This window comes from Bufo gargarizans, unplaced genomic scaffold (assembly GCF_014858855.1).
Source record: "Bufo gargarizans isolate SCDJY-AF-19 unplaced genomic scaffold, ASM1485885v1 original_scaffold_1081_pilon, whole genome shotgun sequence".
Taxonomy (NCBI): Eukaryota; Metazoa; Chordata; class Amphibia; order Anura; family Bufonidae; genus Bufo; species Bufo gargarizans.
The window spans coordinates 142,577-160,183 of NW_025334227.1; the positions used below are offsets into that span (position 1 = coordinate 142,577).

The following is a 17,607-nucleotide window of genomic DNA, read 5'->3' on the forward strand; positions in this document are numbered from 1 at the left end:
CCAGAGCTGCAACGAGATTTCGCCCATTATCACACACCACCAGGCCGGGCTTGAGGCTCACCGGCAGCAACCACTCGTCGGTCTGTTGTTCAATACCCCGCCACAACTCCTGTGCGGTGTGGGGCCTGTCCCCCAAACATATGAGTTTCAGAATGGCCTGCTGACGTTTACCCCGGGCTGTGCTGAAGTTGGTGGTGAAGGTGTGTGGCTGACTGGATGAGCAGGTGGAAGAAGAGGAGGAGGAAGCCGAGAAGGAGGAGGTGGCAACAGGAGGCAAAGAATGTTGCCCTGCGATCCTTGGCGGCGGCAGCACGTGCGCCAAACAGCTCTCCGCCTGGGGCCCAGCTGCCACTACATTTACCCAGTGTGCAGTTAGGGAGATATAGCGTCCCTGGCCGTGCTTACTGGTCCACGTATCTGTGGTTAGGTGGACCTTGCTACAGATGGCATTGCGCAGTGCACACTTGATTTTATGGGATACTTGGTTGTGCAGGGAAGGCACGGCTCTCTTGGAGAAGTAGTGGCGGCTGGGAACAACATACTGTGGGACAGCAAGCGACATGAGCTGTTTGAAGCTGTCTGTGTCCACCAGCCTAAATGACAGCATTTCATAGGCCAGTAGTTTAGAAATGCTGGCATTCAGGGCCAGGGATCGAGGGTGGCTAGGTGGGAATTTACGCTTTCTATCAAATGTTTGTGAGATGGAGAGCTGAACGCTGGCGTGTGACATGGTTGAGACGCTTGGTGACGGAGGTGGTGGTGGTGGTGTTGGTGGTACATCCCCTGTTTGCTGGGCGGCAGGTGCCAACGTTCCTCCGGAGGCGGAGGAAGAGGCCGAGGCGGCAGCAGCAGAATAGGCCGAGGCGGCAGCAGCAGAAGAGGTAGCAGGGGGAGCCTGAGTGACTTCCTTGGTTTTAAGGTGTTTCCTCCACTGCAGTTCATGCTTTGCATGCAGGTGCCTGGTCATGCAGGTTGTGCTCAGGTTCAGAACGTTAATGCCTCGCTTCAGGCTCTGATGGCACAGCGTGCAAACCACTCGGGTCTTGTCGTCAGCACATTGTTTGAAGAAGTGCCATGCCAGGGAACTCCTTGAAGCTGCCTTTGGGGTGCTCGGTCCCAGATGGCGGCGGTCAGTAGCAGGCGGAGTCTCTTGGCGGCGGGTGTTCTGCTTTTGCCCACTGCTCCCTCTTTTGCTACGCTGTTGGCTCGGTCTCACCACTGCCTCTTCCTCCGAACTGTGAAAGTCAGTGGCACGACCTTCATTCCATGTGGGGTCTAGGACCTCATCGTCCCCTGCATCGTCTTCCACCCAGTCTTGATCCCTGACCTCCTGTTCAGTCTGCACACTGCAGAAAGACGCAGCAGTTGGCACCTGTGTTTCGTCATCATCAGAGACATACTGAGGTGGTATTCCCATGTCCTCATCATCAGGAAACATAAGTGGTTGTGCGTCAGTGCATTCTATGTCTTTCACCGCTGGGGAAGGGCTAGGTGGATGCCCTTGGGAAACCCTGCCAGCGGAGTCTTCAAACAGCATAAGAGACTGCTGCATAACTTGAGGCTGAGACAGTTTCCCTGGTATGCATGGGGGTGATGTGACAGACTGATGGGGTTGGTTTTCAGGCGCCATCTGTGCGCTTTCTGCAGAAGACTGGGTGGGAGATAATGTGAACGTGCTGGATCCACTGTCGGCCACCCAATTGACTAATGCCTGTACCTGCTCAGGCCTTACCATCCTTAGAACGGCATTGGGCCCCACCATATATCGCTGTAAATTCTGGCGGCTACTGGGACCTGAGGTAGTTGGTACACTAGGACGTGTGGATGTGGCAGAACGGCCACGTCCTCTCCCAGCACCAGAGGGTCCACTAACACCACCACGACCATGTCCACGTCCGCGTCCCTTACTAGATGTTTTTCTCATTGTTATGGTTCACCACAACAACAAATATATTATTTGGCCCAATGTATTGTATTCAAATTCAGCGGGATATAAATTTGAGGCCTAGTATTTAGGCGCTGGGTGACCGGTATGGATTTAGTGACAGAATTAGACTTGGAAATTCACAGAAGCGTGTGTGTGTGAAGTTATTCTGAATGACCCAATGTGCACCTTGAATATTATATACCCTTTTAGGGATAGATTTCAAATAGCTCTGATATAGCAGAAACCACTAAATTATGAAATTGCTAAATTGGGAATTGTATTTCAACCCAGAACAAGAAATGTGCTTGAACGGACACTAAATAACTCGCCCAGCTACAGCACTAGGACAGATTTAGCGGGATATAAATTTGAGGCCTAGTATTTAGGCGCTGGGTGACAGGTATGGGTTTAGTGACAGAATTAGACTTGGAAATACACAGTAGCGGGTGTGTGTGAAGTTATTCTGAATGACCCAATGTGCACCTTGAATATTATATACCCTTTTAGGGATAGATTTCAAATAGCTCTGATATAGCAGAAACCACTAAATTATGAAATTGCTAAATTGGGAATTGTACTTCAACCCAGAACAAAAAATGTGCTTTGACGGGCACTAAATATCTTTCCCAGCTACAACAGGACAACGGTAACGAGAGATTTAGAGGGATTTAAATTTGAGGCCTAGTATTTAGGCGCTGGGTGACAGGTATGGGTTTAGTGACAGAATTAGACTTGGAAATACACAGTAGCGGGTGTGTGTGAAGTTATTCTGAATGACCCTATGTGCACCTTGAATATTATATACCCTTTTAGGGATAGATTTCAAATAGCTCTGATATAGCAGAAACCACTAAATTATGAAATTGCTAAATTGGGAATTGTACTTCAACCCAGAACAAAAAATGTGCTTTGACGGACACTAAATATCTTGCCCAGCAACAACAGTACAGCGGTGGGTAACGAGAGATTTAGAGGGAATTAAATTTGAGGCCTAGTATTTAGGCGCTGGGTCACCGGTATGGATTTAGTGACAGAATTAGACTTGGAAATACACAGTAGCGGGTGTGTGTGAAGTTATTCTGAATGACCCTATGTGCACCTTCAATATTATATACCCTTTTTGGGATAGATTTCAAATAGCTCTGATATAGCAGGAACCACTAAATTATGAAATTGCTAAATTGGGAATTGTACTTCAACCCAGAACAAAAAATGTGCTTTGACGGGCACTAAATAACTTTCCCAGCTACAACAGGACAACGGTAACGAGAGATTTAGAGGGATTTAAATTTGAGGCCTAGTATTTAGGCGCTGGGTGACAGGTATGGGTTTAGTGACAGAATTAGACTTGGAAATACACAGTAGCGGGTGTGTGTGAAGTTATTCTGAATGACCCTATGTGCACCTTGAATATTATATACCCTTTTAGGGATAGATTTCAAATAGCTCTGATATAGCAGAAACCACTAAATTATGAAATTGCTAAATTGGGAATTGTACTTCAACCCAGAACAAAAAATGTGCTTTGACGGACACTAAATATCTTGCCCAGCAACAACAGTACAGCGGTGGGTAACGAGAGATTTAGAGGGAATTAAATTTGAGGCCTAGTATTTAGGCGCTGGGTCACCGGTATGGATTTAGTGACAGAATTAGACTTGGAAATACACAGTAGCGGGTGTGTGTGAAGTTATTCTGAATGACCCTATGTGCACCTTCAATATTATATACCCTTTTTGGGATAGATTTCAAATAGCTCTGATATAGCAGGAACCACTAAATTATGAAATTGCTAAATTGGGAATTGTACTTCAACCCAGAACAAAAAATGTGCTTTGACGGGCACTAAATAACTTTCCCAGCTACAACAGGACAACGGTAACGAGAGATTTAGAGGGATTTAAATTTGAGGCCTAGTATTTAGGCGCTGGGTGACAGGTATGGGTTTAGTGACAGAATTAGACTTGGAAATACACAGTAGCGGGTGTGTGTGAAGTTATTCTGAATGACCCTATGTGCACCTTCAATATTATATACCCTTTTAGGGATAGATTTCAAATAGCTCTGATATAGCAGAAACCACTAAATTATGAAATTGCTAAATTGGGAATTGTACTTCAACCCAGAACAAAAAATGTGCTTTGACGGGCACTAAATAACTTTCCCAGCTACAACAGGACAACGGTAACGAGAGATTTAGAGGGATTTAAATTTGAGGCCTAGTATTTAGGCGCTGGGTGACAGGTATGGGTTTAGTGACAGAATTAGACTTGGAAATACACAGTAGCGGGTGTGTGTGAAGTTATTCTGAATGACCCTATGTGCACCTTCAATATTATATACCCTTTTTGGGATAGATTTCAAATAGCTCTGATATAGCAGGAACCACTAAATTATGAAATTGCTAAATTGGGAATTGTACTTCAACCCAGAACAAAAAATGTGCTTTGACGGGCACTAAATAACTTTCCCAGCTACAACAGGACAACGGTAACGAGAGATTTAGAGGGATTTAAATTTGAGGCCTAGTATTTAGGCGCTGGGTGACAGGTATGGGTTTAGTGACAGAATTAGACTTGGAAATACACAGTAGCGGGTGTGTGTGAAGTTATTCTGAATGACCCTATGTGCACCTTCAATATTATATACCCTTTTTGGGATAGATTTCAAATAGCTCTGATATAGCAGGAACCACTAAATTATGAAATTGCTAAATTGGGAATTGTATTTCAACCCAGAACAAGAAATGTGCTTGAACGGACACTAAATAACTCGCCCAGCTACAGCACTAGGGACAGATTTAGCTGGATATAAATTTGAGGCCTAGTATTTAGGCGCTGGGTGACCGGTATGGATTTAGTGACAGAATTAGACTGGGATATGGCCAAAAAATGAACAGACTATTGCTGGTTAAATGCACTTGGTGTGACAGCTTCACCCTGATGTAGGCTTTAGCCAAAAAACAACCACACCATTGAGGGTTAAATGCACTTGGTGACAGGCGCAGCTTGCCCCTGATTTTGTATATGGCCAAAAAATGAACAGACTATTGCTGGTTAAATGCACTTGGTGTGACAGCTTCACCCTGATGTAGGCTTTAGCCAAAAAACAACCACACCATTGAGGGTTAAATGCACTTGGTGACAGGCGCAGCTTGCCCCTGATTTTGTATATGGCCAAAAAATGAACAGACTATTGCTGGTTAAATGCACTTGGTGTGACAGCTTCACCCTGATGTAGGCTTTAGCCAAAAAACAACCACACCATTGAGGGTTAAATGCACTTGGTGACAGGCGCAGCTTGCCCCTGATTTTGTATATGGCCAAAAAATGAACAGACTATTGCTGGTTAAATGCACTTGGTGTGACAGCTTCACCCTGATGTAGGCTTTAGCCAAAAAACAACCACACCATTGAGGGTTAAATGCACTTGGTCGCAGCTTGTGCTGGCGCACCACAAGACACAAAATGGCCGCCGATCACCCCAGAAAAATGAGACTGACAAACGGTCTGTGCAGCCTAAAAACAGTGAGCAATTGAGGATCAGCAGCTCAATGGTCCACAGCTGCAGATCGATCAGTTAATCAAGTCCTTTGGAGGAGTTAATCTGCCTAATCTCGCCCTACTGTCGCAGCCGCAACCTCTCCCTACGCTAATCAGAGCAGAGTGACGGGCGGCGCTATGTGACTCCAGCTTAAATAGAGGCTGGGTCACATGGTGCTCTGGCCAATCACAGCCATGCCAATAGTAGGCATGGCTGTGATGGCCTCTTGGGGCAAGTAGTATGACGCTTGTTGATTGGCTGCTTTGCAGCCTTTCAAAAAGCGCCAAGAAAGCGTCACAAAAGCGCGAAGAAAGCGACGAACACCGAACCCGAACCCGGACTTTTACGAAAATGTCCGGGTTCGGGTCCGTGTCACGGACACCCCAAAATTCGGTACGAACCCGAACTATACAGTTCGAGTTCGCTCATCCCTAATTATGATTAAAGTTTGTAAAGTGTATAGAGATGTGAGATTTTATAGTTAAATAACATCTTAATAAGGTGGGTTTTAACGGAATATTTTATGTACAAATCCACAATGAATGACCACAAAAATCCGTATCAGCTTTTGCCAAAAAAGAGGAGAACCAACACCTGATTGAGGAATTTGAATCAACAATGGCTTTATAAAAGGAATTGCTTGTGGGGGATTGATTACCACTGAGGAAGGGGCAATAGTAAGCCCCGAAACGTGTTTGGTGTAAGACCCCCGGACAAACTACATGAACTTTTATCCAATATATGCTGAAACTACTTAAGGCTGTTTTCCACAAAATCGTGAACACCCTGTAAGCAACTAAGACCTGACACGCCGACTGTTACAGACTGCAGCACGAGGATACAAGGTATCGTGGCTGAACAAATTCGGCGTGGGAGAAGGTGATTAGAGTCTTAGGAGACACCGGCTCTCAGGAATCACGGAGCGGTGCCCAGAACAACTCAAGGTGACGGTAGTGGAAGCCTGTGAGAAATATCAACAGCACAACATTGGACCGCAACCACAGCAGTGGAAAGTTTCCAGCGGTATGCTGCTGCGCAGTGAGTATAGCGGGACGCCGCGATAATACACTCACTAGGGACTAGTAACTAAAGCTACAGCAGCATTACCACTAACCCTGCTTTCACACCTGAGCGTTTCCCAAACGTTTGACGCGCGTTTGTGTGATTGACTGCAGTGTCCTATGGCCACAAACGCGCGTCAAAACGCCCCAAAGAAGCTCAAGTACTTGTTTGAGCGTCGGGCGTTTTACAGCGCGATCGTACGTGCTGTAAAACGCCCAGATGAGAACCATTCCCATAGGGAAGCATTGGTTTTCATGTGTTGAGCGTTTTACAGCGCGTTTGAACGCGCTGTAAAACGCTCAGGTGTGAACTTAGGGTAAGAGGGGACTCAACTAGTGTGTTGCAAAGGACTTCCAGAGGTTACATTCAATAGCCGCAAGGTCGATTCAAACGGCTGGTCTGTTCCTCAAAGCCCTATTTCTTCATTAGGTTGTCATTTTGTTACTAATGTGTTCATTGGACATTCAAGTGGATACGTTAGGGCAATAGATATATTACTATGTTTTTAGCTTGATCAGTATTTAGCGATTTATTGCATTATTTTAGCACAAGTTTTTTTTACTATTTTATCTCCAAGTTATCACCAATTATATATGTTTCATGTTTAAATGTCTATATCTATATGTTCAATAAATTGCATGGTTTCACATAACGAGTGAGTGCCCAGTATTTTTACTCCTTTTTGAATTATATGCCAGAGGAGGGGCGAATCATCTTTACTGTGAGCACCTCCACCTGATATTATTCACTCCTGTGCGTCATATATTCGTATTCAATATTAAAAGATGTCATTAGAAAGTACTACTTGTCTTGCAACGAAGAAGCCCTCATACGGCTATGTGAAAGGAAAAATTAAAAAAATTATGGCTTCAGGAAGGTCGGGAGTGAAAAACAGACATTCAAAAATGGAAAATCACCGTCGCCTCAAATGGTTTAAGAACAGGGATCTGTCAAACTCTGATCTTCACAACACATTTTTGAGGAACTGTATTTGGTGCGAAAAAGGAGAATTCTGAAGAAGAGTTGTTAAAGCTGATCAGGCTGGAAACAGTTAAAAGATCATCTCTTTGGACTCCACAAATCTACAGCCAAACAGAATCTATACAATTTAAGGAAATTCAAGACCAATATTAACCTCCCCAGGAGTGGTGGACCAACAAGGAGTCCACCATCAGGAGGACACTGAATAATATTGTTGCACGTGGCAGGATTGCAAAGCGAAAGCCGCTGATCTCTAAAAAGAACTTTGCTGCTCATCTACAGTTTGCTAAAGAAGATCAGGACAAGCCAGAAGGCCATTGCATCAATGTTTTGTGGATGGCCGAGACCAAACTAGAACTCTTTGGTTTAAATGAGAAGCGTTATGTTTGGAGAAAGGAAAACACTGCATTCCAGCATAAAATCTTCATCCCATCTGTGAGAAACGGTGGTGGTAGTATCATGGTTTGGGCTTGTTTTGCTGCCTCTGGGTCAGGACAGCTTGTCATCTTTGATGGAACAATGAATTTACAATTATTCCAGCAAATTATAAAGGAAAATATCAGAAACCCTGTCCATGAGCTGCATCTCAAGAGAACATGGGTCATGCAGCAAGACAACGACCCTGAGCAGATAAGTAGCTGTACCACAGAATGGTTAAAGAATAAATAAATAATAACAAATGTGGTAGAAGGACCTGAAGCAAGCAGTTCATGGGAGGAAACCCACCAACAAAACAGAGGAGAAGCTGTTTTGCACGGACGAATAGGTTAAAATTCCAAGCCGATGTGCAGGGCTAATCAACAATTACCGTAAATGATAAGAGGCAGTGATTTCTGTACACGGGGATTTATATGACATTATACACAGTACACAGCTGTATACAGAGGACATATGATGGGAGATGGGGTGTAGCCGGTAACTTGTAGTGATGGAGGTATTTATATGACATTATACTCAGTACACAGCTGTATACAGAGGACATATGATGGGAGATGGGGTGTAGCCGGTAACTTGTAGTGATGGAGGTATTTATATGACATTATACTCAGTACACAGCTGTATACAGAGGACATATGATGGGAGATGGGGTGTAGCCGGTAGCTTGTAGTGATGGAGATATTTATATGACATTATACTCAGTACACAGCTGTATACAGAGGACATATGATGGGAGATGGGGTGTAGCCGGTAACTTGTAGTGATGGAGGTATTTATATGACATTATACACAGTACACAGCTGTATACAGAGGACATATGATGGGAGATGGGGTGTAGCCGGTAACTTGTAGTGATGGAGGTATTTATATGACATTATACTCAGTACACAGCTGTATACAGAGGACATATGATGGGAGATGAGGTGTAGCCGGTACCTTGTAGTGATGGAGGTATTTATATGACATTATACACAGTACACAGCTGTATACAGAGGACATATGATGGGAGATGAGGTGTAGCCGGTAACTTGTAGTGATGGAGGTATTTATATGACATTATACACAGTACACAGCTGTATACAGAGGACATATGATGGGAGATGGGGTGTAGTCGGTAACTTGTAGTGATGGAGGTATTTATATGACATTATACTCAGTGCACAGCTGTATACAGAGGACATATGATGGGAGATGGGGTGTAGCCGGTAACTTGTAGTGATGGAGGTATTTATATGACATTATACACAGTACACAGCTGTATACAGAGGGCATATGATGGGAGATGAGGTGTAGCCGGTACCTTGTAGTGATGGAGGTATTTATATGACATTATACACAGTACACAGCTGTATACAGAGGACATATGATGGGAGATGAGGTGTAGCCGGTAACTTGTAGTGATGGAGGTATTTATATGACATTATACTCAGTACACAGCTGTATACAGAGGAAATATGATGGGAGATGGGGTGTAGCCGGTACCTTGTAGTGATGGAGGTATTTATTTGACATTATACACAGTACACAGCTGTATACAGAGGAAATATGATGGGAGATGGGGTGTAGCCGGTACCTTGTAGTGATGGAGGTATTTATTTGACATTATACACAGTACACAGCTGTATACAGAGGACATATGATGGGAGATGGGGTGTAGCCGGTAACTTGTAGTGATGGAGATATTTATATGACATTATACACAGTACACAGCTGTATACAGAGGACATGTGATGGGAGATGGGGTGTAGCTGGTAGCTTGTAGTGATGGAGGTATTTATATGACATTATACGCAGTACACAGCTGTATACAGAGGACATATGATGGGAGATGGGGTGTAGCCGGTAACTTGTAGTGATGGAGGTATTTATATGACATTATACTCAGTACACAGCTGTATACAGAGGAAATGTGATGGGAGATGGGGTGTAGCCGGTAACTTGTAGTGATGGAGGTATTTATATGACATTATACTCAGTACACAGCTGTATACAGAGGACATATGATGGGAGATGAGGTGTAGCCGGTAACTTGTAGTGATGGAGGTATTTATATGACATTATACTCAGTACACAGCTGTATACAGAGGGCATATGATGGGAGATGGGGTGTAGCCGGTAACTTGTAGTGATGGAGGTATTTATATGACATTATACACAGTACACAGCTGTATACAGAGGACATATGATGGGAGATGAGGTGTAGCTGGTAACTTGTAGTGATGGAGGTATTTATATGACATTATACTCAGTACACAGCTGTATACAGAGGAAATATGATGGGAGATGGGGTGTAGCCGGTACCTTGTAGTGATGGAGGTATTTATTTGACATTATACACAGTACACAGCTGTATACAGAGGAAATGTGATGGGAGATGGGGTGTAGCCGGTAACTTGTAGTGATGGAGGTATTTATATGACATTATACTCAGTACACAGCTGTATACAGAGGGCATATGATGGGAGATGGGGTGTAGCCGGTAACTTGTAGTGATGGAGGTATTTATATGACATTATACACAGTACACAGCTGTATACAGAGGACATATGATGGGAGATGAGGTGTAGCCGGTAACTTGTAGTGATGGAGGTATTTATATGACATTATACACAGTACACAGCTGTATACAGAGGACATATGATGGGAGATGAGGTGTAGCCGGTACCTTGTAGTGATGGAGGTATTTATATGACATTATACACAGTACACAGCTGTATACAGAGGACATATGATGGGAGAGGAGGTGTAGCCGGTACCTTGTAGTGATGGAGGTATTTATATGACATTATACACAGTACACAGCTGTATACAGAGGACATATGATGGGAGATGGGGTGTAGCCGGTAACTTGTAGTGATGGAGGTATTTATATGACATTATACACAGTACACAGCTGTATACAGAGGACATATGATGGGAGATGAGGTGTAGCCGGTACCTTGTAGTGATGGAGGTATTTATATGACATTATACACAGTACACAGCTGTATACAGAGGACATATGATGGGAGATGAGGTGTAGCCGGTACCTTGTAGTGATGGAGGTATTTATATGACATTATACACAGTACACAGCTGTATACAGAGGACATATGATGGGAGATGGGGTGTAGCCGGTACCTTGTAGTGATGGAGGTATTTATATGACATTATACTCAGTACACAGCTGTATACAGAGGACATATGATGGGAGATGGGGTGTAGTCGGTAACTTGTAGTGATGGAGGTATTTATATGACATTATACACAGTACACAGCTGTATACAGAGGACATATGATGGGAGATGAGGTGTAGCCGGTAACTTGTAGTGATGGAGGTATTTATATGACATTATACACAGTACACAGCTGTATACAGAGGACATATGATGGGAGATGAGGTGTAGCCGGTAACTTGTAGTGATGGAGGTATTTATATGACATTATACACAGTACACAGCTGTATACAGAGGACATATGATGGGAGATGGGGTGTAGCCGGTAACTTGTAGTGATGGAGGTATTTATATGACATTATACTCAGTACACAGCTGTATACAGAGGACATATGATGGGAGAGGAGGTGTAGCCGGTAACTTGTAGTGATGGAGGTATTTATATGACATTATACACAGTACACAGCTGTATACAGAGGACATATGATGGGAGATGGGGTGTAGCCGGTAACTTGTAGTGATGGAGGTATTTATATGACATTATACACAGTACACAGCTGTATACAGAGGACATATGATGGGAGATGGGGTGTAGCCGGTAACTTGTAGTGATGGAGGTATTTATATGACATTATACGCAGTACACAGCTGTATACAGAGGACATATGATGGGAGATGGGGTGTAGTCGGTAACTTGTAGTGATGGAGGTATTTATATGACATTATACTCAGTACACAGCTGTATACAGAGGACATATGATGGGAGATGAGGTGTAGCCGGTACCGTGTAGTGATGGAGGTATTTATATGACATTATACTCAGTACACAGCTGTATACAGAGGACATATGATGGGAGATGGGGTGTAGCCGGTAACTTGTAGTGATGGAGGTATTTATATGACATTATACACAGTACACAGCTGTATACAGAGGACATATGATGGGAGATGGGGTGTAGCCGGTACCTTGTAGTGATGGAGGTATTTATATTACATTATACTCAGTACACAGCTGTATACAGAGGACATATGATGGGAGATGAGGTGTAGCCGGTACCTTGTAGTGATGGAGGTATTTATATGACATTATACTCAGTACACAGCTGTATACAGAGGACATATGATGGGAGATGGGGTGTAGCCGGTAACTTGTAGTGATGGAGGTATTTATATGACATTATACTCAGTACACAGCTGTATACAGAGGACATATGATGGGAGATGGGGTGTAGCCGGTACCTTGTAGTGATGGAGGTATTTATATGACATTATACTCAGTACACAGCTGTATACAGAGGACATATGATGGGACATAAGGTGTAGCCGGTACCTTGTAGTGATGGAGGTATTTATATGACATTATACACAGTACACAGCTGTATACAGAGGACATATGATAGGACATGAGGTGTAGCCGGTACCTTGTAGTGATGGAGGTATTTATATGACATTATACACAGTACACAGCTGTACACAGAGGACATATGATAGGACATGAGGTGTAGCCGGTAACTTGTAGTGATGGAGGTATTTATATGACATTATACACAGTACACAGCTGTATACAGAGGACATATGATGGGACATGAGGTGTAGCCGGTAACTTGTAGTGATGGAGGTATTTATATGACATTATACTCAGTACACAGCTGTATACAGAGGACATATGATGGGAGATGGGGTGTAGCCGGTAACTTGTAGTGATGGAGGTATTTATATGACATTATACATAGTACACAGCTGTATACAGAGGACATATGATGGGAGATGGGGTGTAGCCGGTACCTTGTAGTGATGGAGGTATTTATATGACATTATACTCAGTACACAGCTGTATACAGAGGACATATGATGGGAGAGGAGGTGTAGCCGGTAACTTGTAGTGATGGAGGTATTTATATGACATTATACACAGTACACAGCTGTATACAGAGGACATATGATGGGAGATGGGGTGTAGCCGGTAACTTGTAGTGATGGAGGTATTTATATGACATTATACACAGTACACAGCTGTATACAGAGGACATATGATGGGAGATGGGGTGTAGCCGGTAACTTGTAGTGATGGAGGTATTTATATGACATTATACGCAGTACACAGCTGTATACAGAGGACATATGATGGGAGATGGGGTGTAGCCGGTACCTTGTAGTGATGGAGGTATTTATATGACATTATACACAGTACACAGCTGTATACAGAGGACATATGATGGGAGATGGGGTGTAGCCGGTACCTTGTAGTGATGGAGGTATTTATATGACATTATACTCAGTACACAGCTGTATACAGAGGACATATGATGGGAGATGGGGTGTAGCCGGTAACTTGTAGTGATGGAGCTCTTCATGTGACAATATTGCACCCCCTCTTACTGTTCACCATCAGACAGGGATTAAAATACTGTATACATCTGTATATAGAGGAGATGGGATGTTTATGATGGGAGATGGGGTGTAGCCGGTTAGTTATGGCTGGTATGTATATTACATTATTACACCCCTATTACTGTTCACCATCAGACAGCGACTGAAAGACAATAAAGATCATTGTACTTACAGAGTAATAACACGGACGTCTCTGGGGACATGATGGATGGACGGAGACAATGCTCTCGAGTGTAAAAGGAGAAGTTGTCTTCTGTCAATGTCTCGCTGCAAATTACAAAAAGGAAGGAAGGAGAATGGTGACATGTGTCTAAAACAGTTCAGCAAACCCTACTGAGTATGTGGCTTTGAAGCAGATGGATGGTCACTGCACCTCTGCTAATGAAGTTGTATTAGCAGAAAAGGCTTCAATTTTCTGCTAATGAATTGGACCACCACTGATTGGCATAGGGTTGTCTTCTTCTACGAATCACGTTTTCTGCTTAATGAAACGGATGGACACTGGGGTGTCATGTGAGAGACATCAGAGAACAAACCCCCTGCAGCCATTGCTGGAGGAACACAATCTGGTGGTGGCAATGTTATGGTTTAAGGAATGTTTTTTTTTTACATTCTCTGGGCCCACTCATTCATGTGGAAGTCACTCTCAACTGATCTGGGTATGAACCCAGACCTGCAGATCACGTAAATTCATACATATTGATTTCTTTCCTTGGAGCAGATGGGATTTTCCAGTGTGATTTGTTCCAAGGCTAGAACTGTCCGACATTAGTTTGAAGAGCATGACCAAGACTTCCAAGTAGTACCCTGGCCCCCTAATTCCCCGGACTTGAACGTAATTGAGTATCTGCGGACCACTATTATTGTGTCTGCTCAGTAAATCCTCCCCTATGCACCTTCCAGCCACTGTGGGATGCACTGCAGTCAGCATGGCTCCAGATACCTGTGACAACCTACCAAGTCTTTATTGAGTCACTCCCACACTGGCTAGCTGTTTTCTGTGCTGCACACGCCAGTTAATCTGGATAGTAGCTTGTGGTCATAATAATGTGACTTGACTGTGTATAACCTGTAATATTATTACACTCCAGAAATACATCCAGGCCCCTCTGGAACTCTTTTAGTGAACTCACAATCACCACCTCCTCAGGCAGAGACCTCCATAGTCTCACTGCTCTTACCGTAAGGAATCCTCTACTATATTTGTGTAGAAACCTTCTTTCCTCCAGACGCAGAGTATGTCCCCTCGTCACAGTCCTGGGGATAGATAGATAGATAGATAGGATGTGAGTGATCTCTGTACTAAACTTTAATATATTTTTACAATATTATTATATCTCCCTTCAGTCGTCTTTTTCCTAAACTCAATAGTCCTAATTTTGGTAGTCTTTCTGGGTCCTGTAGTCCACCCATTCCAGTTATTACTTTAGTTCCCCACCTTTGAATCCGGTCAAGCTCAGCTATGTCTTTCTTGTGCCCAGGAGCCCAGAACTGCTCAATACTCCTTGTGCGGCCTGATATGCATTTCAGGACATTATTAGTATTGGTTAGCAGCCAAATACAAAAGTAAATTATTGAGTGCTATGTTGCATCTAAAGAAAACCATTGTGCATTGACCAATATGCCATTGCCGCTGCATGTAAAGTGTTAAACAGCCCGGTTCGGCACTCCTGCCGGTCTAGGCTGTTAGAGCAGGACCACGGCTCTCATGTGAGAGCCGAGCCCCTGCTCCCCGCTGCACGGGGGATCACTGCAGCGCTTAGACTGGGCCGCCGTAAAAAAGCGATGGCCCAGCCTAAGGCCCCTTAGTGACTGACGTGAAAACACGTATGAGTGGTCACTAAGGGGTTAAGGGATTCCAATCAGCACATCAGTGAATTAATGGAGCTTGGTTGGCATGAAGACTTCTTTATGCATATCTCCTCGCCAAATTTGAACATGGAACTCTCATCCGGCTTACAGAGTGCAGAAAAAATACCTGTACGAAGACCCAGATATCCCCCTTGCTTTGAGAGAATTTTTTTTATTGATAGCCTAGAATTCATATTGAGAAATAACGACTTTTACTTAAGGTGATCAAACTTGCCATCAGTGCCATGGGACGGCGATGGAATTTCCTTTGCTCCATCAAAACACCTGGGCCAATTTTGTCAGAATTTTATCTGCTCTGAAATTTGATTTTTTTGGACATAATTGTCGACAACCAACCTTTTATTTACTATGGATGACACCTTTCAAAAACAACTGAATGTTCTGAAGAAAATTTTCCTGGAAAAAGGATATCTCTCTACCCTTATCGAAGATGCCTACAAAAAAACTAGCTCACTGGACCAGCTTCAATGCCTCCAGTTCTAAAGTTCAACAAAGGAAGACTTAAGAATGCAATCAGAGGAGAACAAGCCTCATTACCACATACTCCAAAAATTAAGAGAAACCTACAGAAACATTGGCCCCTATTACTTAAAGGGTTTAAATGAGCCTTTACTACAAAGAACATCTTGGCTATGGATCCCAGCAGACTCTGGCAGCATGCTACATCACAGAATTTTGCTGAAAAGGACAGAACTGGAAGTTATCGCTGTGGAGCTCCCCGATGTCTCTGTTGCCAGCCCATTCTACACCTGCTCACTTAATTCAAGTCAAATACCATCAACCAGAAATTTCTGATTAAACACTTTGGATCCAAACGTGGATTACAATATGTAGGCCGTACAACCCAGGACCTTCATGACAGGCTCAGTCTTCACAATATAAAGACGAAATATCTGAAACACTAATTAAGTAGCCTCTGTGCTCTAAGACATAAAGAAGATTTCACCTATAAGAATTATACCCACCAATCACGTCCCAACATATACTTACCAAAGGTTTGAGGTCCTACAGAGGAAAGATGTCTTCCGGATCTATCTGATATACTATCAGCCCATATAGCCCTGATGAGATCATGAAGACCATTCTCCGAAAGAGAAGTAAAGAGGACACCTAATGAGTAACACAGCAGCCTGATCATTCAAATTTGGCCCTCACTATCAATTTCTTTTCTAGTTTCCCCTAGTTAATTGTAATAGGTTTGCTTTACAGCCACTTATCTATTTTCTACTCTTTATTATTAATATCTATTATTTTAATATTTAGTTTCATTTCCCCCTGTTTATAATAATCGTATCATACAGTCTTTATTGTATCAATTCTTTTTCTCGTCTCCATACTTCAGAGAAAACTTTGCCTCCCTGAGGGCTTTTTTGGCAGCGCAGCTTGTGAATTCTACAATAAGCATAGCAGAAACTTTGCTCACAAGAGTGTAAATACACATAGTACAGCTCATGTATCGTACTGCGACCATTACAATATTACAATGCGTTTTCTGTCTGGTTCTGATCTCGGCTTGTCTTCTTACCACTCTCTATCTCTAGTTTGGCACTGCATTTTCTGTCTGGTTCTGATCTTGGCTTGTCTTCTGACCACTCTCTATCTCTCGTTTGGCACTGCGTTTTCTGTCTGGTTCTGATCTCGGCTTGTCTTCTTACCACTCTCTATCTCTAGTTTGGCACTGCATTTTCTGTCTGGTTCTGATCTTGGCTTGTCTTCTGACCACTCTCTATCTCTCGTTTGGCACTGCGTTTTCTGTCTGGTTCTGATCTCGGCTTGTCTTCTTACCACTCTCTATCTCTAGTTTGGTACTGCATTTTCTGTCTGGTTTTCATCTCGGCTTGTCTTCTGACCACTCTCTCTCTCTATTTTTATGCAGTTAACAAAATGTTGTTCTTAAAGGTAAGGTTGAGTGAATCAAAGTCAAACAAATTGACTTTGATCTGAATTTCAGTGAAAATTTGATTTGCTGCAGTCTTCCCTAAGCCTAAAGGCCCTCCATACATATTAGTGCATTGTCAGTTGAAGATACTGAGAATGGTGGGTTCAGGTGACACTGTAATGTGTATGGGGAGGTCCAACATCATCTGTCGGGGGAGAGAAGGATCTGGAGAAATTAATATTTTCGGACAATTCTTTGTTCTTCGGGGAGATGAGCTGCCACTAGAAGTGTTCTGCACCAGTTTTCCCATAAAACACTCATAAACATTTGGCCAAGCCAAACACGTATATATATGGATG

The 17,607-nt window shown here is 43.2% G+C and overlaps 1 protein-coding gene across 1 annotated transcript in view; it reads right to left on the reverse strand.

The window, feature by feature from the left end:
* LOC122922949 (high affinity immunoglobulin gamma Fc receptor I-like) overlaps positions 1-13,710 on the reverse strand; it is a 47,878-nt gene extending 34,168 nt beyond the window's left edge. Inside the window, exon 1 of the mRNA XM_044273724.1 lies at positions 13,670-13,710. Within this exon, the coding sequence (XP_044129659.1) occupies positions 13,670-13,700 (31 nt within the window). The 5' untranslated portion in view covers positions 13,701-13,710. The remainder of the gene's footprint in view (positions 1-13,669) is intronic.
* Between the last annotated feature and the right edge of the window lie 3,897 nt (positions 13,711-17,607).